Source organism: Salvelinus namaycush, chromosome 4, assembly GCF_016432855.1.
Source record: "Salvelinus namaycush isolate Seneca chromosome 4, SaNama_1.0, whole genome shotgun sequence".
Taxonomy (NCBI): Eukaryota; Metazoa; Chordata; class Actinopteri; order Salmoniformes; family Salmonidae; genus Salvelinus; species Salvelinus namaycush.
The window spans coordinates 31,507,574-31,530,126 of record NC_052310.1 but is presented as its reverse complement, the minus strand read 5'-3'; the positions used below and the strand labels follow the sequence as shown (position 1 = coordinate 31,530,126).

The window sequence follows — 22,553 nt, the reverse complement described above, 5'->3', positions numbered from 1 at the left end:
CCTCTCTAACCCCTACCTCTCTAACCCCTACCTCTCACCGTTATCACTTTTGCTTAATTAATCCTTGTAATTGCTTCAGACAAGATGACCACTGAAGGGAACTTCATAGATGCATTAAGAACATAACTTCACTTTTTACCTCCCGTTTATAACAATTGTTCCATTGCCATTTTTTTTTTTTTTAAATCACCCATTATTATAATTATCACATCACAGGAATTTCATTCAGCGTTGATTCGAGAATTTATATCAGAACTGAGGCCTAGATAAGTGTGTTTTGAGGTGATCTGAGCAATATCAGGAATGTAAAAGATAAGAGGTCCAGGGATGTGGCCTACCTTTTCTCTTATCTCCAGGGCTCTCTGGCACAATGGCTCGGCCTCCTTGTACTTGCCCCTCTTCCCATAGAGTACGGCAAGATTGTTGAGGGTGGCGGCAACCTGGATGACACGCACAAACCACACAAAACAGTGAGGATTACACAAATTGGAGTTAGTGTCACTCTTATCTAGGGTGGCAGGTGTTAAGTGTTGGGCCAGTAATCGAAAGGTCGCTGGTTCGAATCCCAGAGTCAACTAGGTGAAAAATCTGTCGATGTGCCCTTGAGCAAAAATGTAGATATTTCTATCCATGTCATCAGTTGATGCATCAAGACCATAAAATGGATATTTCTCAATCTAACAAAAATCTGTCATGTTCTTGCCATCTGTTTCTAGGGCCTGGTATGAGTGAGATGGCTATAGCCAACAGTGTTTCATTAGTTTTTAAACAGGGCCAAGGAGAGACCGCGAGAGAGGGGGAGTTCAGGGCCTTCCTCCAACCCTTATTCTTTAGCAAATACATATAATCATCCTTTCTTTCCCTTGGCAACACCAGCAGGGTACGAGTCTCTGTCCAAATGGCATCCTATTCCCTACATAGTGCATTACTTTTAAACAGGGTTTTATGTAAAGAATAGGGTGCCATTTGAGACTCAGGCTATTGCTATTCATCCACTCCCATGGATGGTGATGAAGTGGTCCTGAAAGGCATGACTTCTAAATGCCTGTTCCCTGTGTGTGTGTGTGATGCTGTTTTGAAAGGCATCACTTCTAAATGCCTGTTCCCTGTGTGTGATGCTGTTTTGAAAGGCATCACTTCTAAATACCTGTTCCCTGTGTGTGATGCTGTTTTGAAAGGCATCACTTCTAAATACCTGTTCCCTGTGTGTGATGCTGTTTTGAAAGGCATCACTTCTAAATGCCTGTTCCCTGTGTGTGATGCGGTTTTGGAAATGATTGGATTTAACGATTACATTAGTTCCGGGTTTAGGTGAAAGGGCATTGAACGGTTGTGATTGATGACTCATGTAAGTGAGACAAGCGACAGAAATCCATACCAGGAATTGATGTGGATGAAGCAATGAATCCATATAGACACACAATGTGGGACAATAAGTAAGGTACATTTGTGCCTTCCCAGTGACAGAGCCATTCTGGCTATTATGAACTGATGACAAATCTTTTTACTCTACATATGGGTCAGTCTGTCAGTTTGTTTGTCAACATAGCGTGGTTGTCATGACGAGGGCCCATGCTTACAGCGCGGTGGTCTTTGCCGAGAGCCTTCTCCCGGATGGACAGCGCGTCGTTGAGCAGATGGGCAGCCTCTTTGTATTTCTTCTGATCCCTGGAGAGAGAGATAGTCCAATATGATCTCAGCATACATGCACACTGCCAAGTCATACTGTGCCGTCTTCACAACATGCATAGAAATGCAGAAATTAAGCCAGGATAGAATACATGCACTGAACGATTAATATTTGACCAACATTTAACTTACGATACCAGGCCAAGTATCACAATACCGAGTGGTATCGAGGTACCACAGGGGAGGAAATTCAGAGGCCTAGCGTCCCGTTACTTTTTATATCCAGTACCAGTCAAAGGTTTGTACACACCTACTTAAAGTTTTTTTTTTTTTACTATTTTCTACAAGGAAAACACTGCACACTTCTGCTCATGCTCCCAGGTGTTATTTATTTATAACGTTTCGACACTTAGGTTCTCATCAGGCATCCATATCCCAGGTGCGGGTGGAAGGTACTATATATACAGTTGAAGTCTGAAGTTAACATAAACAAGTTTTAATGAGTCCAACCTAAGTGTATCAACCACTCCACAAATTTCTTGTTAACAAACTATAGTTTTGGCAAGTCGGTTAGGACATCTACTTTGTGCATGACAAGTAATTTTTCCAACAATTGCTTCCAGACAGATTATTTCACTTATAATTCACTGTATCACAATTCCAGTGGGTCAGAAGTTTACATACACTAAATTGACTGTGCCTTTAACCTCTCTGGGATTGTGATACAGAGAGTCCCACCTCAACAACAGCCAGTGAAAGTGCAGGGCGCCAAATTCAAAACAGAAATTCCATAATACATTTTTTTCAAACATACAAGTATTTCACACCATTTTAAAGATAAACTTGTAAATCCAGCCACAGTGTTCGATTTCAAAAAGGCTTTACGCCGAAAGCAAACCAAACGATTATGTTAGGTCAGTACCTAGTCACAGAAAAACACAGCCATTTTTCCAGCCAAAGAGAGGAGTCACAAAAAGCGATAAAATGAATCACTAACCTTTGATGATCTTCATCAGATGACACTCATAGGACTTCATGTTAAACAATACATGTATGTTTTGTTCGATAAAGTTCATATTTATATCCAAAAATCTCAGTGTACATTGGCGTGTTATGTTCAGTAGTTCCAAAACATCCGGTGATTTTGCAGAGAGCCACATCAATTTACAGAAATACTCATAATAAACATTACTAAAAGATACAAGTGTTATGCATGGAATTTTAGATCCACTTCTCCTTAATGCAACCGATGTGTCAGATTTCAAAAAAACTTTACCGAAAAAGCACACCATGCAATAATCTGAGTACAGCGCTTAGAAAACAAATCAAGCCATACAGATATCCGCCATGTTGTGGAGTCAACAAAGTCAGAAATAGCATTATAAATATTCACTTACCTTTGATGATCTTCATAAGAATGCACTCCCAGGAATCCCAGTTCAACAATAAATGTTTGACTTGTTCAATAAAGTCCATCATTTATGTCCAAATACCTCCTTTTTGTTCGCGCGTTTAGCCTAGTAATCCAAATGCTCAATGCGCGATCGCTTAGTTCAGACGAAAAGTCAAAAAAGTTATTACAGTTCGTAGAAACATGTCAAACGATGTATAGAATCAATCTTTAGGATGTTTTTATTATAAATCTTCAATAATGTTCCAACTGGAGAATTCCTTTGTCTTCAGAAATGCAATGGAACTCAAGCTAACTCTCACGTGAACGCGTATGGTCAGCTCATGCCACTCTGACAGACCTCTGACTCATTCTGCTCCCATTCCCCCCTCCTTCACACTAGAAGCATCAAACAAGGTTCTAAAGACTGTTGACATCTAGTGGCCTTAGGAAGTGCAACTTGACACCATAGACACAGTATATTCGATAGGCCATGAGTTAAACTACAAAATTCCTGGTTGGATTTTTTCCTCAGGTTTTTGCCCGCCATATGAGTTCTGTTATACTCACAGACATCATTCAAACAGTTTTAGAAACTTCAGAGTGTTTTCTATTCCAAATCTACTAATAATATGCATATCCTAGCATCTGGGCCTGAGTAGCAGGCAGTTTACTCTGGGCACGCTTTTCATCCGGACGTTTAAATACTGCCCCCTACCCAAGAGAGGTTAAAGTGGCATTATTAAAGTGACTAGTGTTCCATTTACTAAAGTGGCCAATGATATCAAGTCTGTAAGTAGGCAGCCGCCTCTCTGTGCTAGTGGTGGCTGTTTAACAATCTGATGGCCTTGAGATACAAGCTGTTTTTCAATCTCTCTGTCCCAGCTTTGATGCACATGTACTGACCTCGCCTTCTGGATGGAAGCAGGGTGAACAGGTAGTGGCTCGGGTGGTTATTGTCCTTGATGATCTTTTTGCCTTCCTGTGACATCGTGTGTTGTAGATGTCCTGGAGGGCAGGTAGTTTGCCCCCGGTGATGCGTTGGGCAGACCGTACCACCCTCTGGAGAGCCCTGCGGTTGTGGGTGGTGCAGTTGCCGTACCAGGCGGTGATACAGCCCGACAGGATGCTCTCAATTGTGCACATGTAAAAGTTAGTGAGGGTTTTCGGTGACAAGCCACATTTCTTCAGCCGCCTGAGGTTGAAGAGGCGATGTTGCAACTTATTTCACCACACTGTCTGTGTGCATGTACAATTTCAGTTTGTCGGTGATATGTACACAGAGGAACTTAAAATGTTCCACCTTCTCCACTGCTGTCCCATCGATGTGGATGGGGGGGGTGCACCCTTCGCTGTTTCCTGAAGTCCACGATCATCTCTTTTGTTTAACTGACATTGAGTGAGAGGTTATTTTCCTGACACCACACTCCGAGGGCCTTCACCTCCTACCTGTAGGCTGTCTCGTCGTGGTTGGTAATCAAGCCTACCACTGTAGTGTCGTCTGCAAACTTGTTGATTGAGTTGGAGGCGTGCATGGCCACGCAGTCGTGGGTGAACAGGGAGTACAGGAGAGTGCTGAGAACGCACCCTTGTGGGGCCCCAGTGTTGAGGATCAGCAGGGTGAAGATGTTGTTTCCTACCTTCACCACCTGGGGGCGGCCTGTCAGGAAGTACAGGACCAAGTTGCACAGGGCGGGGTCGAGACCCAGGGTCTCAAGCTTAATGATGAGTTGAGGGTACTATGGTGTTGAATGCTGATCTGTAGTCAATGAACAGCATTCTTACATAGGTATTCATCTTCGTCCAGATGGGATAGAGAAGTGTGTAGTGTGATGGCGATTGCATCGTCTGTGGACCTATTGGGGCGGTAAGCAAATTTATGTGGGTCTACAGTAACAGGTAGGGTGGAGGTGATGTGCTCCTTGACTAGTCTCTGATGACAGAGGTGAGTGCTACAGGTGATGTTCAGTTACCTTAGCTTTCTTGGGAACAAAACCAATGGTGGCCATCTTGAAGCATGTGGGGACAGCAGACTGGGATAGGGATTGATTGAATATGTCCATAAACACACCAGCCAGCTGGTCTGCGCATGCTCTGAGGACGCGGCTAGGGATGCCACCTGGGCCGGCAGCCTTGCGAGGGTTAACACGTTTAAATGGTTTACTCACGTCGGCCACAGAGAAGGAGAGCCCACAGTCTTTGGTAGCGGGCTGTGTTGGTGGCACTGTCGGTGGCATTGTCCTCAAAGCGCGCAAAGAAGTTGTTTAATTTTTCTGAGAGCAAGATGTCGATGTCCGTCACGAGGCTTGTTTTCTTTTTGTAATCCATTATTGTCTGTAGTTCCTGCCACATACGTCTCGTGTTTGAGCCGTTGAATTGCGACTCCACTTTGTCTCTACACTGACACTTTGCTTGTTTGATTGCCTTACGGAGGGAATAACTACACTGTTCGATCTTGTTTGAGGTCGCCTTGTCATGATTGGTACGTGCTTTCAGTTTTGCCCGAATGCTGCTATCAATCCACGGTTTCTGGTTATGGAAGGTTTTAATAGTCACAGTGGGTACAACATCTCCTATACACTTCCTTATAAACTCGCTCACCGAGTCAGCGTATATGACAACATTATTGTCTGAGGCTACCCGGAACATATCCCAGTCCACGTGATCGAAGCAATCTTGAAGCGTGGAATCCGATTGGTCAGACCAGCGTTGGATAGACCTAAGCACAGGCGCTTCCTGTGTTTCTGCCTATAGGAGGGGAGCAACAAGATGGAGTCATGGTCAGATTTGCCAAAAGGAGGGCGGGGGAGGGCCTTGTATGCATCACGGAAGTTAGAGTAGCAGTGGTCGAGTGTGTTACTTGCTTGTGTACTGCAATCGATATGCTAATAGAATTTAGGTAGCCTTGTTCTCAGATTAACTTTATTGTAGCTGGGGATTTAAACAAATGCAGCCTCAGGATATATGGTTTCCAGTTTGCATGAAGTCCAGTTAAGTTACTTGATGGCCGTCTTGGTATCCGCTTGCGGGGGGGATATACACGGCTGTGATGATAACCTAGGAGAATTCTCTTGGGAGATAATATGGTCGGCATTTGATTGTGAGGAATTCTAGGTCAGGTGAACAAAAGGACTTGAGTTCTTGTATGTTGTTTCAATTACACCATGAAACGTTAAATTGTGAAACCTACACCCCCGCCCATCTTCTTGCCAGAGAGATGTTTGTTCCTGTCGGCGCAATGCACTGAAAATCCCGTTGGTGGTACGGACTCCGACAGCATGTCCCCAGCTAGCCATGTCTCCGTGAAACAGAGTATGTTACAATCCCAGATATCACTTTGGAAAGCAACTCTTGCCCTAATTTCGTCGACTTTGTTAATTAGGGACTGGACATTAGCGAGTAATACACTCTGAAGCGGTGGGTGGTGTGCGTGCATCCGAAGCCTCACTAGAAGACCGCTCCGGCACACTCTCCTCCGACGGCGTTGTTTTGAGTCTGCCTCTGGAATCAGTTCAAATGCCCTGGGAGGTGCAGACAAAGAATCCACTTTGAGAAAGTCGTATTCCTGGTCGTAGTGCTAGTAAGTTGACGCCTATCTGATATCCAATAGTTCTTCCCAGGTGTATGGAATAACACTTAAGGTTTTCTGGGCTAACAACGTAAGAAATTATACATAAAAATACAAAATACTGCACAGTTTCCTTAGGACTTGAAGCGAAGCTGCCATCTCTATCAGCGCCTTCTTGCAGTTGGGGTGAAACGGTACTATGGTATTCTAAAATGTTGGCATCATAAGTATCAAGACGTTTTGGTTCCGTGATATTACCGTGGTACCGGTATACCGTGCAACACTACTCCAAATTCTACAAAAGATGACAACTAGGAAAATCTAGCCAAGCAAACTGAACAAAATAACCAGCAAATCATGCAGCATTGTCCCTATGTTAGCCAGGTAGGGTAGGATTCAGGGTCTTGTCAAATAAAATAAAAAGTTGCAAAACACTTTCAAATGTCTGCTGAGTGGCCTAATGAACACGACCCTGGTATAGATCAAGGAGGATGCCAGGCCTTACCTGTAGACCAGGGCCAGGATGTTGAGCATGGTGGCCACGTCAGGGTGGTCGTGTCCGGAAGTCTTCTCCAGGTCCTCAAGGGCCTGTTTACAGAGGGGCACGGCCACCTCGTAGCGGCCCTGTGAGGCATACTGGATCACCAGGTTGTGGAGGGTCCTCAGGCGGGCCGGGATCTCATAGCCTCCCTGCTGGGCTGCAGCCACCGCCGCACTGTTGTTCTGCCCTGTGGGGGTGGAGAAGGGAGAGAACACAGAGGGCAAAGGTCATGTCAACAGCAAAGAAACTTTGTGACCTTTTTTTGGCAACAAACAGTGCCGCAGTTGATTGAATTTTGTAATTGTGTAGCAAGAATTTTGTAATTGTGTAGCAAGTCTTGCTACAGTGTAGCAAGACTACAATAATAAATGACAAGTTAATATGGTTTTTCAACAATATCTAGGAGCACTCTAAGCAGGGTTCGTACAGACAGTGGCAAGTCAAATTCAAGGACTTTCAAGCACTAATACACACTACCGTTCAAAAGTTTAGGGTCACTTAGAAATGTCCTTGCTTTTAAAGAAAAGCAAATTTTTTGTCCATTAAAATAACATCAAATGGATCAGAAATACAGTGTTGACATTGTTAATGTTGTAAATGACTATTATATCTGGAAACGGCTGATAATTTATGGAATATCTACATAATGGGCCTCTGAACACCTATCAGCAACCATCACTCCTGCGTTCCGATGGCACATTGTGTTAGCTAATCCAAGTTTATAATTTTAAAAGGCAAATTAATCATTAGAAAACCCTTTTGCAATCATGTTAGCACAGCTGAACTGTTGTTCTGATTAAAGAAGCAATAAAACTGGCCTTCTTTAGACTAGTTGAGTATCTGGAGCATCAGCATTGTTGGTTCGACTACAGGCTCGAAATGGTCAGAAACAAAGAACTTTCTTATGAAACTCGTCAGTCTATTCTTGTTGTGAGAAATGAAGGCTATTGCATGCGAGACATTGCCAAGAAACTAAAGATCTTGTACAACGCTGTGAACTACTCCCTTCACAGTACAGCGCAAACTGGCTCTAACCAGAATAGAAAGAGGAGTGGGAGGCCCCGGTGCACAACTGAGCAAGAGGACAAGTACATTAGTGTCTAGTCTTCAACTGGCAGCTTCATTAAATAGTACCTGCAAAACACTAGTCTCAACGTCAACATTGAAGAGGCGACACTGGGATGCTGGACTAGTAACCGAAAGGTTGCTGGATCGAATCCCCAAGCTTACAAGGTAAAAATCTATTATTCTGCCCCTGAGCAAGGCACTGTTCCCCAGGCGCCGACGACTTAGCTGTCGATTAAAGAGGGGTTGGTTAACTGCGGAAGACATTTCAGTTGAAGGTTGAAGAACTGACTAGGTATCCCCCAATGTACCCAAAGGAGGACGGAAGCTAGCCGTTTGGTCCTACCCTACAGAGTGCTGTTGAGACTGCAGTAGAGCTTCTTTGCAAAATAGTGTATTTTAATAAATTATTTGGTGACATGATTATATTTAGTATAGTTTTATCTAAAAAGGTTAACTTTTAAAATGTTTTACCATTTTAAATTATGAAATTCACTGAGGATGGTCCTCCCCTTCCTCCTCTGAGGAGCCTCCACTGGTGAAGACACATTTTTGAATGAGATGTTTGTCGAGCAGGTGTCCACATACACATAAAGCAGAATATCGCGGGCGCCCTTTGAATGAGGCAAAAAAGCTCTGGTAAGAAAAAGCTTTTTAATGTAGAACTGGTGCCAGCTGAGGATGCAGCGTTGTCTTTCCCCCTTCAGGGCCGATTCATCCATGCTCGTACTGTTAAAGTCTGACGCATCTTTTGCACCTTACGCTGTATGGGTTGGTTGAGTCCAGTGATGTAGTGGTAAAAAAAAATAAAAGTGAGTAAAGTATACTGAACAAAAATATAAAAATCACAACATGTAAAGTGTTGGTCCCAAGTTTCATGAGTTGAAATAAAAGATCCCAGAAATTTTCCAGATGCACTAAAGGCAGGTTTGAATATACATTTGCTCTGCATTTTAGCTATTGATGTGATGTTTGGCAGTGCCTAATCAGTCAGTTCTGTACCTGCTTGGCTGAGTGGCAGTGTGGGTGGAATGAGCGAGCTCACCTGGCAACCAGAGAGTGAAACACGTGAGGAATTAAAACTCAGCAGTCTGCCTGGAAATTAATTCGTAAGACCAATACATTATTTACACTAATATTTTTCAGATTAACATATTTGATCATTTTCTGTTCCACGCATTTTAAATTCAAGTACTTTTCAAGTACCAACTTGAGAAAATGTCTGATTTTCAAGTTATTCCAGTACATCAGAGTGCCAAATTCAAGTACTTCAAGCACCTCAAGCGAACCCCGTGTAAGGGACGTAGTAATGATGTCAGTGATAGTCTTACTGCCTTGGCCTTGCTCCTCAAAATCGTTGGGGAAGAGATCATCCAGAGAGTCCTTGGGGGGCTCGCCATCCTTCTCCTCCTGTTGATAGACCACATCACCCATCATTAGCCAAATCAACACAGACACAGGATGTCAGTTGTGAAGCATGTGTGTGAGCAGCTGTTGGGGGCAGTTTCTTTATCGGCCATGTTGGAGAATTCAAAGCTTTGATAATTCATAACTCTTCAACATATACTGATAACGTTATAATGAATGTGCCAGATATTCTGAAAAAAGTAGCAATTTTTTATTCATAATCGTCTCAAGATGGGTGGACAAAAACCTAAACTATTTGGTTATTTTTCAGTTACGTTTTGAACTAATAACAAGAACCCTTGGGGGAAATGGAACACCCATATACAGTTGAAGTCGGAAGTTTACATACACCTTAACCAAATATATTTAAACTCAGTTTTTCACAATTCCTGACATTTAATCCTCGTAAAAATCGCCTGTCTTAGGTCAGTTAGGATAAACACTTTATTTTAAGAATGTGAAATGTCAGAATAATAGTAGAGAGAACGACTTATTTCAGCTTTTATTTCTTTCATCACAATCCCAGTGGGTCAGAAGTTTACATACACTCAATTAGTATTTGGAAGCATGGCCTTTAAATTGTTTAACTTGGGTCAAACGTTTCGGGTAGCCTTCCACAAGCTTCCCACAATAAGTTGGGTTAATTTTGGCCCATTCCTCCTGACAGAGCAGGTAAAACTGAGTCAGGTTTCTAGGCCTCCTTGCTCACACACACTTTTTCAGTTCTGCACACAAATTCTCTATGGGATTGAGGTCGAGGCTTTGTGATGGCCACTCAAATACCTTGACTTTGTTGTCCTTAAGCCATTTTGCCACAACTTTGGAAGTATGCTTTGGGTCATTGTCCATTTGGAAGACCCATTTGCGACCAAGTTTTAACTTCTTGACTGACGTCTTGAGATGTTGCTTCAATATATCCACATAATTTTCCTACCTCATGATGCCATCTATTTGTAAAGTGCACCAGTCCCTCCTGCAAAGCACCCCCACAACATGATGCTCCCACCCCCGTGCGTCACGGTTGGGATGGTGTTCTTGGGGTTGTACTCATCCTTCTTCTTCCTCCAAACACGGCGAGTGGAGTTTAGACCAAAAAGCTCTATTTTTGTCTCATCAGACCACATGACCTTCTCCCATTCCTCCTCTGAATCATCCAGATGGTCATTGGCAAACTTCAGACGGGCCTGGACATGCGCTGGCTTGAGCAGGGTGACATTGCGTGCACTGCAGGATTTTAATCCATGACGGCGTAGTGTGTTACTAGTGGTTTTCTTTGAGACTGTGGTCCCAGCTCTCTTCAGGTCATTGACCAGGTCCTGCCGTATAGTTCTGGGCTGATCCCTCACCTTCCTCATGATCATTGATACCCCACGAGGTGAGATCTTGCATGGAGCCCCAGACCGAGGGTGATTGACCGTCATCTTGAACTTCTTCCATTTTCTAATAATTGAGCCAACAGTTGTTGCCTTCTCACCAAGCTGCTTGCCTATTGTCCTGTAGCCCATCCCAGCCTTGTGCAGGTCTACAATTTTAACCCTGATGTCCTTACACAGCTCTCTGGTCTTGGCCATTGTGGAGAGGTTGGAGTCTGTTTGATTGAGTGTGGGGACAGGTGTCTTTTATACAGGTAAAGAGTTCAAACAGGTGCAGTTAATACAGGTATTGAATGGAGAACAGGAGGGCTTCTTAAAGAAAAACTAAGAGGACTGTGAGAGCCGGAATTCCGCATACAATGTGATTTTCTGGATTTTTGTTTTAGGTTCCGTCTCTCACAGTTGAAGTGTACCTATGATAAAAATTACAGACCTCTACATGCTTTGTAAGTAGGAAAACCTGCAAAATCGGCAGTGTATCAAATACTTTTTCTCCCCACTGTATATCGGTTCTGGAAAATGCACTTCTATCTGAACGTGTTAACAGAATGCATAAATGCAGGGTTGTTTTCATTTGGCATCGAATGGAAGAAAACAGACTGAAACAGGGAGGGACTACAGCTCATTTTCCCTTACAAAGCGTTTTAAAATGCTTTAAAAATGTTCTGTGACCTAATGAACGTGACCCAGGGGGATTCATTCCAACCACTGGATCAATGAGGCCCTGACCAGTCCCTTTCCAGGGGACTGACGTGACAGCCGAGTTCATCTCACTAATTTCAGATTTCCTCTCTGGTTAGTACGCTGCTCTTCAGAGAAAAGCTATTGCATACAGAATCAGATAAAGAAGTTGTATGTCTTCTATTTTTCATGATAATCTAAATTGAAACTGATCTGATGTGATAGATAAAATGCAGACAAGTCACAAGAAAATCACAGAGACCAAATCAATGAATGACCCATTTGGCCCTAAAGCATTGCTTTACCTTAGGCAGGGTGAGAAAAATTACATTTTAAAGCACCCCGTTACAGTGGAGATCTGCAATATAGGCATTTAGAAAAGCAGTACATGCTTGGTTAAACAAAAAAATACCCAATCCTTATGGTGAAAAGATTCATAAGCAGATTGAGGGGAGAAAACAGAAAAGCTAGTTCACCATAACCTGTGATGAAATGTGTTAAAGGTTACACTTCAAACCGCCAATAGGGTGTGTGTGTGTATGTGTAAACGTTTTTACATGCACATGCGTGCATCTACGCATTTCTTAGACACTTACGGTGTACTTGTCGTACTTCTTGAGCTGGTTCATGAACTCCAGGTGATTCTTCTCCTCCTCCAGCTGAGCCACGCTTTGCTCGCACTTCTGCAGTTTCTGCTGGGTGTTGGCCAGCTCGTCCCTGAGCCACTGGTTCTCCTGGCATAGCCGACGCACCTGGGTTCGCAACTTCTGCTTCTCAGACTCCACCGCGTTCAGATGGTTAGACAGGGCCATCATCACCTGAGTGGAAGAGGGAATTATATTTTAAAAATCAGACCACTGCACATCAGTAGCTGTCCATGGTTATCTTTAATCCTAGTTATTCCTGGTTCTTCAGATGGAGAAATGGCATAAGAGGAGTAAGAGAACAAGGGAATGGCAGAGAGGTAGGTGGTAAGGGAGAGAGAGAGAGCCTTGTGAAACAGAGACACTAAGACAACTAGCTGTGGTTAGGGTGAATCATCAGGATTGTTTTCCTAAGCTTGATCTAATTTAAAATAAGGAAGTTTCTGTGAAATATAAATACCCTCAGAAATGGAAGACTCATATTAGCAACTAGTTTTTAGAGAACCTGGTCCAAGATCTGTTATACAGTCTTGCCATCAGTCATTGTCACACCAAACAAAGTTTGCAAGACAGCACTAAACAGATCTGGAACCAAGCTACTCAGACCCTCCCACAGGCTTACATACCTGTGCTTCACCCAGGCCCAGCTCAATCATCTCCACAGACTTGCGCAGCAGGCTGGACTTCTCTTGCACCAGGTTGGCCTCCTCATCTTTCTTCAGGCACTTGATGGTCTCCAGCAGGCTGTGCAGGAATGAGTTGTGCTCATTCTTCAGCGCCTCCAGGCCCTGGATTACCAGCTTGGTGTTGGAGATGATCTCCTCCTGGGACAACTTCTCCAGCTTCTCTTGCCTCCTCGGGTACACCATCATGGACATTGTCAAGTCTATCTTAGGCGGACCTGAGGGGAAAGGAAGGTGGAAACAGAGGGTGGGTTAATGTCTTGGAACAGAGATGTAAAGATTGTGTTGCAAAAATTCCCGTAACTTCCCCAAAAATCCCAGGTTTTACAGTTGGACGATTCCCGGAATCAGAAGTTTTGCAACCCTAGGTAGAGAGAGGCCCAATCAATGTCATGTGAAAGGACATTTCAATTAAAAACTATTCATCCCAGAGGGGCAAGTATTGCAGGCCATATTAGAAGACGAGTAAAAACCACAATTGATTGGTATTCAAACATAGCTGTGTTCGTTCTCTCTTGCCTTCCTGTACCCAGAGCCTATTAGCCTAACAGCTCCCATCAAGAGACAAACAGGAGACTGTTTGGCTTGACTGAAGCTCCAGAGCAAAAGCACAGCAGCATCTCCTTTATATTCCCTGCTATCCATATCAATGTTTTAAACCCTCACCCTCTGGCCTAAATTACAACGGATTTGATCTTCACATTACTGCTTAGTGCTCACAGTCCCCAGTCTCAGCGACACGTTCTAAAGCAAATACTGGAACAATATTTCTAACATAGTCGAGGCCAAAAGTTTTGAGAATGACACAAATATACATTTTTACAAAGTCTGCTGCCTCAGCTTGTATGATGGCAATTTGCATATACTCCAGAATGTTATGAAGAGTGATCAGATGAATTGCAATTCATTGCAAAGTCCCTCTTTGCCATGCAAATGAACTGAATCCCCAAACAACATTTCCACTGCATTTCAGCCCTGCCACAAAAGGCCCAGCTGACATCATGTCAGTGATTCTCTCGTCAACACTCACACCTGTGTTAACGAGGACAAGGCTGGAGATCACTCTGTCATGCTGATTGAGTTCGAATAACAGACTGGAAGCTTCAAAAGAGGGCAGTGCTTGGAATCATTGTTCTTCCATTGTTCCTCCTCTGTCAACCATGGTTACCTGCAAGGAAACACATGCCGTCATCATTGCTTTGCACAAAAAGGGCTTCACAGGCAAGGATATTGCTACCAGTAAGATCGGATCAGAACTTCAAAGAGAGCGGTTCAATTGTTGTGAAGAAGGCTTCAGGGCGCCCAAGAAAGTCCAGCAAGTGCCAGGACCGTCTCCTAAAGTTGATTCAGCTGTGGGATCGGGGCACCACCAGTACAGAGCTTGCTCAGGAATGGCAGCAGGCAGGTGTGAGTGCATCTGTACGCACAGTGAGGCGAAGACTTTGAGGATGGCCTGGTGTCAAGGACAGCAAAGAAGCCACTTCCCTCCAGGAAAAACATCAGGGACCGACTGATATTCTGCAAAAGGTACAGGGAATGGACTGCTGAGGACTGGGGTAAAGTCATTTTCTCTGATGAATCCCCTTTCAGATTGTTTGGGGCATCCGGAAAAAACCTTGTACGGAGAAGACAAGGTGAGCGCTACCATCAGTCCTGTGTCATGCCAACAGTAAAGCATCCTGAGATCATTCATGTGTGGGGTTGCTTCTCAGCCATGGGAGTGGGCTCACTCACAATTTTGCCTAAGAACACAGCCATGAATAAAGAATGGTACCAACACATCCTCCGAGAGCAACTTCTCCCAACCATCCAGGAACAGTTTGGTGATGAACAATGCCTTTTCCAGCATGATGGAGCACCTTGCCATAAGGCAAAAGTGATAATTAAGTGGCTCGGGGAACAAAACATGGATATTTTGGGTCCATGGCCAGGAAACTCCCCAGACCTTAATCCCATTGAGAACTTGTGGACAAACAAAAACCCACAAATTCTGCCGAACTCCGAGCATTGATTATGCAATAATGGGCTGCCATCAGTCAGGATGTGGCCCAGAAGTTAATTGACAGCATGCCAGGGCAGATTGCAGAGGTCTTGAAAAAGAAGGGTCAACACTGCAAATATTGACTCTTTGCATCAACTTCATGTAATTGTCAATAAAAGCCTTTGACACTTATGAAATGCTTGTAATTATACTTCAGTATTCCATAATAACATCTGACAAATATATCTAAAAACACTGAAGCCACAAACTTTGTGAAAATGTAGAATCTGGGGAATGGACAGAGGTGAACACTGATGTCGGTTTGGTGGTTATTTTGTGATGTCATTAAAGTATACACGCTATGTCTGTGAAGTGTCCAGATGATGCATTGTGAATGAAATATGAAAAATGATGTGTTTTTGTTAAGAGGTGGACATGATTTGAGAAACTATAAGAGGAAATTGTTTCTATAACTTTGTACAAGTAAGTAGTCACCGCCCCCTTGAGTGAGGTCAGAGATCGTGTCAGCCTGACAGAAACACCCTTTTTTATTTTACCTTTATTTATACATTTTTACCTCATTGAGACAGCATCTCTTTTCCAAAAGAGACCTGGTCCAACAGCAGCAGGGGGAACAACGTTTCAGACAAAACAACTTAGATACACTAACACAACATTAAACAAAACACATACAGTACAACAATTACATATTACGTTAAAAACACAAAAGACGACTAAAAACAGCTGTCCTAAAGACAATTACACTCTTCTATGATATATACATTGATCAAGTGTTTAAACTCCACCAACGAAACTAGATCATCAAATTTTTAAATGTTCAGGAGAGAATTCCAGGAGCACGGAGCTAAGTAACAAAAAATATTTCTACCATGACCTGTTCTATTTTTTGGTACTGTTAGGAGCAAATTAGAATGGGACAGTAATTTATATTTATTTACCGACCGGACTAAAAAAGAACCGAGAAAAAAAATGTAATTTTACCCAATATGGCCTTGTAAATCAGTGTATACCAGTGTTTAAGCCTACGCAAGGTCAATGACGACCAGCCAACAGCGCTGTAGAGATCACAATGATGTGTTAGACGTTTTTGATTTGTGATAAACCTGAGGGCTGCATGATACACTGAATCAAGTGCTCTCGGGGTAGTGGTTGAGGCCTGCATATATATATCACTAAAATCTAAAACCGCCAGTAATGTACATCGTACCAGCTCCTTCCTGGCCTCCAAAGAAAAACAAGCCTTATGCTGGTAATAAAAACCTATTCTCAGCTTGAGCTTCCTTATCAAGTTCTCTACATGCACAGTGAATCTCAGCTTATCAACCGACACACCCAAATATTTGAACACTTTCACTTGCTCTATAGTAGGTCCAGCCAATGTAACAATGACATGATTAGTAACATGCCTGGCATTTGAAAATACCATGCATTTTGTTTTACCAGAATGTAGAACCAACTTTAAATCATGAAGATTCTGTTGTATAAAGCTAAAAATAAACTACTACCACTTGAATAAAGAACAGTATCTGCATAAAAATTAACATCCACTGTTTCAGTAAGATCCCCAATGTTGTAGATATACAAAATGAACAACAGTGGGCCCAAAATAGAACCTTGCGGAACACCTGAGCACACCTCTATGGACTCAGATTTACAACCATCCGCCATCAATCAAATCAAATTTTATTTGTCACATACACACGATTAGCAGATGTTAATGCGAGTGTAGTGAAATGCTTGTGCTTCTAGTTCCGACCATGCAGTAATATCTAACAAGTAATCTAACAATTTCACAACAACTAACTTATACACACAAGTGTAAAGGAATGAATAAGAACATGTACATAAAAATATATGGATGAGCGATGGCTGAACAGCATAGGCAAGATGCAGTAGATGGTATAGAGTACAGTATATACATATGAGATGAGTAATGTAGGGTATGTAAACATTGTATAAAGTGGCATTGTTTAAAGTGGCTAGTGATACCTTTATTACATCCAATCAATTTAATTATTAAAGTGGCTAGAGATCTGAGTCAGTATGTTGGCAGCAGCCACTCAATGTTAGTGATGGCTGTTTAACAGTCTGATGGCCCTGAGATAGAAGCTGTTTTTCAGGTCTCTCGGTCCCAGCTTTGATGCACCTGTACTGACCTCGCCTTCTGGACTTTAATGGGGTGAACAGGCAGTGGCTCAGGTGGTTGTTGTCCTTGATGCTCTTTTTGGCCTTCCTGTGACATCGGGTTGTGTAGGTGTCCTGGAGGGCAGGTAGTTTGCCCCCAGTGATGCGTTGTGCAGACCTCACTACATTCTGGAAAGCCTTACGGTTGTGTGCGGAGCTGTTGCCGTACCAGGCGGTGATACAGCCCGACAGGATGCTCTCGATTGTGCATCTGTAAACATTTGAGTGTTTTTGGTGACAAACCGAATTTCATCTGCCTCCTGAGGTTGAAGAGGCGCTGCTGCGCCTTCTTCAGCACGCTGTCTGTGTGAATGGACCATTTCAGTTTGTCCGTGATGTGTACGCCGAGGAACTTTCCACCTTCTCCACTACTGTCCCGTCGATGTGGATAGGGGGCTGCTTCCTCAAGTCCACGATCATCTCCATTGTTTTGTTGACATTGAGTGTGAGGTTATTTTCCTGACACCACACTCCGAGGGCCCTCACCTCCTCCCTGTAGGCCGTCTCGTCGTTGTTGGTAATCAAGCCTACCACTGTAGTGTCGTCTGTATACTTGATGATTGAGTTGGAGGCGTGCATGGCCACGCAGTCATGGGTGAACAGGGAGTACAGGAGAGGGCTGAGAACGCACCCTTGTGGGGCCCCAGTGTTGAGGATCAGCAGGGTGAAGATGTTGTTTCCTACACTCACCACCTGGGGGCGGCCCGTCAGGAAGTCCAGGACCCAGTTGCACAAGGTGGGGTCGAGACCCAGGTTCTCGAGCTTAATGACGAGTTTGGAGGGTACTATGGTGTTGAATGCTGAGCTGTAGTCAATGAACAGCATTCTTACATAGGTATTCCTCTTGTCCAGATGGGTTAGGGCAGTGTGCAGTGTGATTGCGTCATCTGTGGACCTATTGGGGCAGTAACCAAATTGGAGTGGGTCTACAGTAACAGGTAGGGTGGAGGTGATATGGTCCTTGACTAGTCTCTCAAAGCACTTCATGATGACGGAAGTGAGTGCTACGGGGCGATAGTCATTTAGCTCAGTTACCTTAGCTTTCTTGGGAACAGGAACAATGGTGGCCCTCTTGAAGCATGTGGGAACAGCGAACTGGGATAAGGATGGTTAAATATGTCCGTAAACACACCAGCCAGCTGGTCTGCGCATGCTCTGAGGACGCAGCTAGGGATGCCGTCTGGGCCGGCAGCCTTGCGAGGGTTAACACGTTTAACCTTTCTAGCCCAGGGGTTCCGGTAGCGGAACACCCACAACAATACGCTGAAAAGGCAGCGTGCGAAATTCAAAAATATTATTTTTGAAATATGTAACTTTCACACATTAACAAGTCCAATACAGCAAATGAAAGATAAACATCTTGTTAATCTACCCATCGTGTCCGATTTTTAAAATGTTTTACAGCGAAAACACAACATATATTTATGTTAGATCACCACCAAATCCAAAAAACACAGCCATTTTTCCCAGCCAAAGATAGTCACACAAAAGCAGAAAGAGATAAAATTAATCACTAACCTTTGATAATCTTCATCAGATGACACTCATAGGACATCATGTTACACAATACATTTATGTTTTGTTTGATAACGTGCATATTTATATCCACAAATCTCGGTTTACATTGGCGCCATGTTCAGAAATGCCTCCAAAATATCCGGAGTACAGAGAGCCACGTCAAATAACAGAAATACTCATCATAAACTTTGATGAAAGATACATGTTTTACATATAATTAAAGAAAGATACACCTGTTCTTAATGCAACCGCTGTGTCAGATTTTTTTTTAACTTTAGGAAAAAGCATACCATGCAATAATCTGAGACTGCGCTCAGAAATACACAACATTTCTCCGCCATGTTGGAGTCAACAGAAATACGAAATTACATCATAAATATTCCCTTACCTTTGATGATCTCTCATCAGAATGCAGTGCCAGGAATCCTAGTTCCACAATAAATTGTTTTTTTGTTCGATAATGTCCATTACTAGTGTACAATTAGCTATTTTTGCTAGCACGTTTAGTTCACATGTCCAAATGCTGGGGCCGGTCCAGGCGAACTCGGACGAAAACTTCAAAAAGTTATATTACAGGTCGAATAAACTGCTCAAATTAAAGAATCAATCTTCAGGATGTTGTTATCATATATATCCAATAACGTTCCAACCGGAGCGTTCGTTTTTGTCTACAGAGTAATGGAACGCATGGCCATATCATGACTAGTGCGCATGACCAGGAACTAGCATTCTGCCAGACCACTGACTCAAATAGCTGCCATCCGGCCCCACATCACACTAGAGGCTTCATTCCATGTTCTACTGACATCTAGTGGAAGGCGTAGGAAGTGCGAACAGATCCATATCTTACTGGGATGTGAATAGACGATGAGTTTAACATCAACCAGCCCCAGAATTTGCACTTCCTGTTTGGAAGTTTGCCTGCCGTATGAGTTGTTATACTCACAGACATAATTCAAACAGTTTTAGAAACTTCAGAGTGTTTTCTATCCAATTGTAATAATAATATGCATATATTAGCATCTGGGACAGAGTAGGAGGCAGTTCACTATGGGCACGCGATTCATCCAAAGTGAAAATGCTGCCCCCTATCCCTAAAAAGTTAAATGTCTTACTCACATCGGCCACAGAGAAGGAGAGCCCACAGTCCTTGGTAGCAGCCCGCATCGGTGGCACTATATTATCCTCAATGAGGGCAAAAGGGTTTAGTTTGTCTGGGAGCAAGACGGTGTCCATGACGTGGCTGGTTTTCCTTTTGTAGTCCATGATTTTCTGTAGACCCTGCCACATGCGTCTCATGTTTGAGCCGTTGAATTGCGACTCCACTTTCTATATACTCACATTTTAATTCTTTGATAGCCTTGCGGTAATGTTTGTATTTGGCAATTTTCCCAGTCATCTTTCCATGGTTAAATGTGGTGGTTCGCGCTTTCAGTTTTGCGCGAATGCTGCCATTTATCCACGGTTTCTGGTTAGGGTAGATTTTAATAGTCACAGTGGGTACAACATCTCCTATACACTTCCTTATAAACTCACTCACCGAATCAGCATATCCGTAAATATTATTCTCCGAGGCTACCCGGAACATATCCCAGTCCGCGTGACCAAAACAATCTTGAAGCTTGGATTCTGATTTGCTAAGGACTATTCAACGCTGGTCCGACCAGAGTGCCTTCTGTTTTAGTTTCTGCCTATAGGAAGGGAGGAGCAAAATGGAGTCGTGGTCAGAATTTCCGAAAGGAGGGTGGGAGAGGCTATTCACCGCGGAAGTTAGAGTAGCAGTGGTCCAGCGCAAGTGCTACAGACGATATGCTGATAGAATTTAGGTAGCCTTGTTCTCAAATTACCTTTGTTAAAGTCCCCAGCTACAATAAATGCAGCCTCAGGGTATATGGTTTCCAGTTTGCATAGAGTCCAGTGAAGTTCCTTGAGGGCCGTCATGGTATCGGCTTGTGGGGGAGATTTACACGGATGTGACGATGACCGAGGAGAGTTCTCTTGGGAGATAATATGGTCAGTATTTGATTGTGAGGAATTCTAGGTTACGGGAACATAAGGACTTGAGTTCCTGTATGTTGTTACAATTACACCATGAGTCGTTAATCATGAAACATACACCCCGCCCTTCTTCTTCCAGGAGAGATGTTTATTCCTGTCGGCGCGACACACTGAGAATGCAGGTGGCTTTACCGACTCCGACAGCATATCCCGAGAGAGCCATGTTTCCGTGAAACGGAGTATGTTACAATCCCTGATGTCTCTTTGGAAAGCAACCCTTGCCCTAATTTCTAATTTGTTATCCAGGGACTGGACATTAGCGAGTAATATACTCAGAAGCGGTAGGTAGTGTGCAAGCCTCCGAAGTCTGACCGGAACACCACTCCGTCTTCCTCTTCTCCGGCGGCGTTGTTTTGGGTCAGCCTCTGGGATCAGTTCAAAAGTTGTATTCCTGGTCATAGTGCTGGTAAGTTGACGTTGCTCTGATATCCAATAGTTCTTCCCGGCTGTATGTAATAACACTTAAGGTTTTCTGGGCCAACAACGTAAGAAATAATACCTAAAAAAAATAGAAATACTGCAAAGTTTCTTAAGGACTAGAAGTGAGGCAGCCCCCTCTGTCGGTGTCATCTTGTTACTGTGAACTCTGAAGAATGCTAACGGTCATTGACATAGGCTGTAGCAAAAGCTAGCCAAAGACCCATTTTACTGGTTGAAGTTGAAGTGTTTTTGAAGTATAATGCAGTTGATTTGAAATGATGACGAACCTTAAATTAAGCCGCACATTCATACAAACCTTCAAATCCAATTATAATCCAAAATAAGTGTGAAATGCACTCATAAGCAACATGTAAATAGAGGCATTTTTTGCTGGCATTTCTATAGGAACTCCGCCGTGTTCTGCCACCAACTTGCGCGCATTGCCCATGTGCAGCAATGGTTGCAAACACAGAAAGGGGTCTCTAGGCTACATCATCATGTCGATCAAATTGGTTGAGGGTTTAGAAAAGGGTGAGTAAAGCCAGAGGAAGAGATGAAGCGAGAGGATTTACTCCACCCAAAATCTGTCTGGGTGAAATCATGGCTCTCTCCAGATATACTGTCCCCGTCCATACAGCCAGCTGGATTCTCAGAAATACTCATCATAAACTTTGATGAAAGATACATGTTTTACATATAATTAAAGATACACTTGTTCTTAATGCAACCGCTGTGTCAGACTTTTTAAAAACTTTAGGAAAAAGCATACCATGCAATAATCTGAGACGGCGCTCAGAAATACACGACATTTCTCCGCCATGTTGGAGTCAACAGAAATACGAAATTACATCATAAATATTGTGCAGATAGGAATAAATAGCTCGAGGAAGAAGGCAGTGTGTCTTTCATGATTAACTACTGATGGTGTGATTGTGGTAAGTCCTTTTGTGGTAGGGCTGATTACCAACAATCACGAGAGCCTACAGGGAGGACAAAACTAAGGAGCCGACGGTGGACTTCAGGAAACAGGAGAGGGAACACGCCCCCATCGACGGGGCCACAATGGAGAAGGTGAAAAGCTTCAAGTTCCTTGACGTACACATCAGTGACAATCTCAAATGGTCCACCCACACAGTCAGTGTGGTAAAGGCTGCGCAACAGTGCCTCTTCAACCTCAGGAGGCTGAAGAAATTTGGCTTTGCCCCTAAGAGCCTCACAAACTTTTACAGATGCACCATTGAGAGCATCCTGTCGGGCTGTATCACCGCCTGGTATGGCAACTGCACCGTCCGCAACCGCAGGGCTCTCCAGAGGGTGGTGCGGTCTACACAACGCATCACTGGTGGCACACTTCCTGCCCTCCAAGACATTCATAGCATCCGGTGTCACA

General features: G+C 43.4%; 1 protein-coding gene across 1 annotated transcript in view; it reads right to left on the bottom strand.

Moving 5' to 3' along the window:
* Positions 1-221: 221 nt before the first annotated feature.
* LOC120045827 (kinesin light chain 1-like) overlaps positions 222-22,553 on the bottom strand; it is a 35,576-nt gene continuing 13,244 nt past the window's right edge. Inside the window, exons 2-7 of the mRNA XM_038990759.1 lie at positions 12,925-13,199; positions 12,251-12,472; positions 9,525-9,603; positions 7,093-7,315; positions 1,581-1,668; positions 222-440 (exon numbers count right to left, since the gene is read on the bottom strand). Of these exons, the coding sequence (XP_038846687.1) occupies positions 222-440; positions 1,581-1,668; positions 7,093-7,315; positions 9,525-9,603; positions 12,251-12,472; positions 12,925-13,176 (1,083 nt within the window). The 5' untranslated portion in view covers positions 13,177-13,199. The remainder of the gene's footprint in view (positions 441-1,580; positions 1,669-7,092; positions 7,316-9,524; positions 9,604-12,250; positions 12,473-12,924; positions 13,200-22,553) is intronic.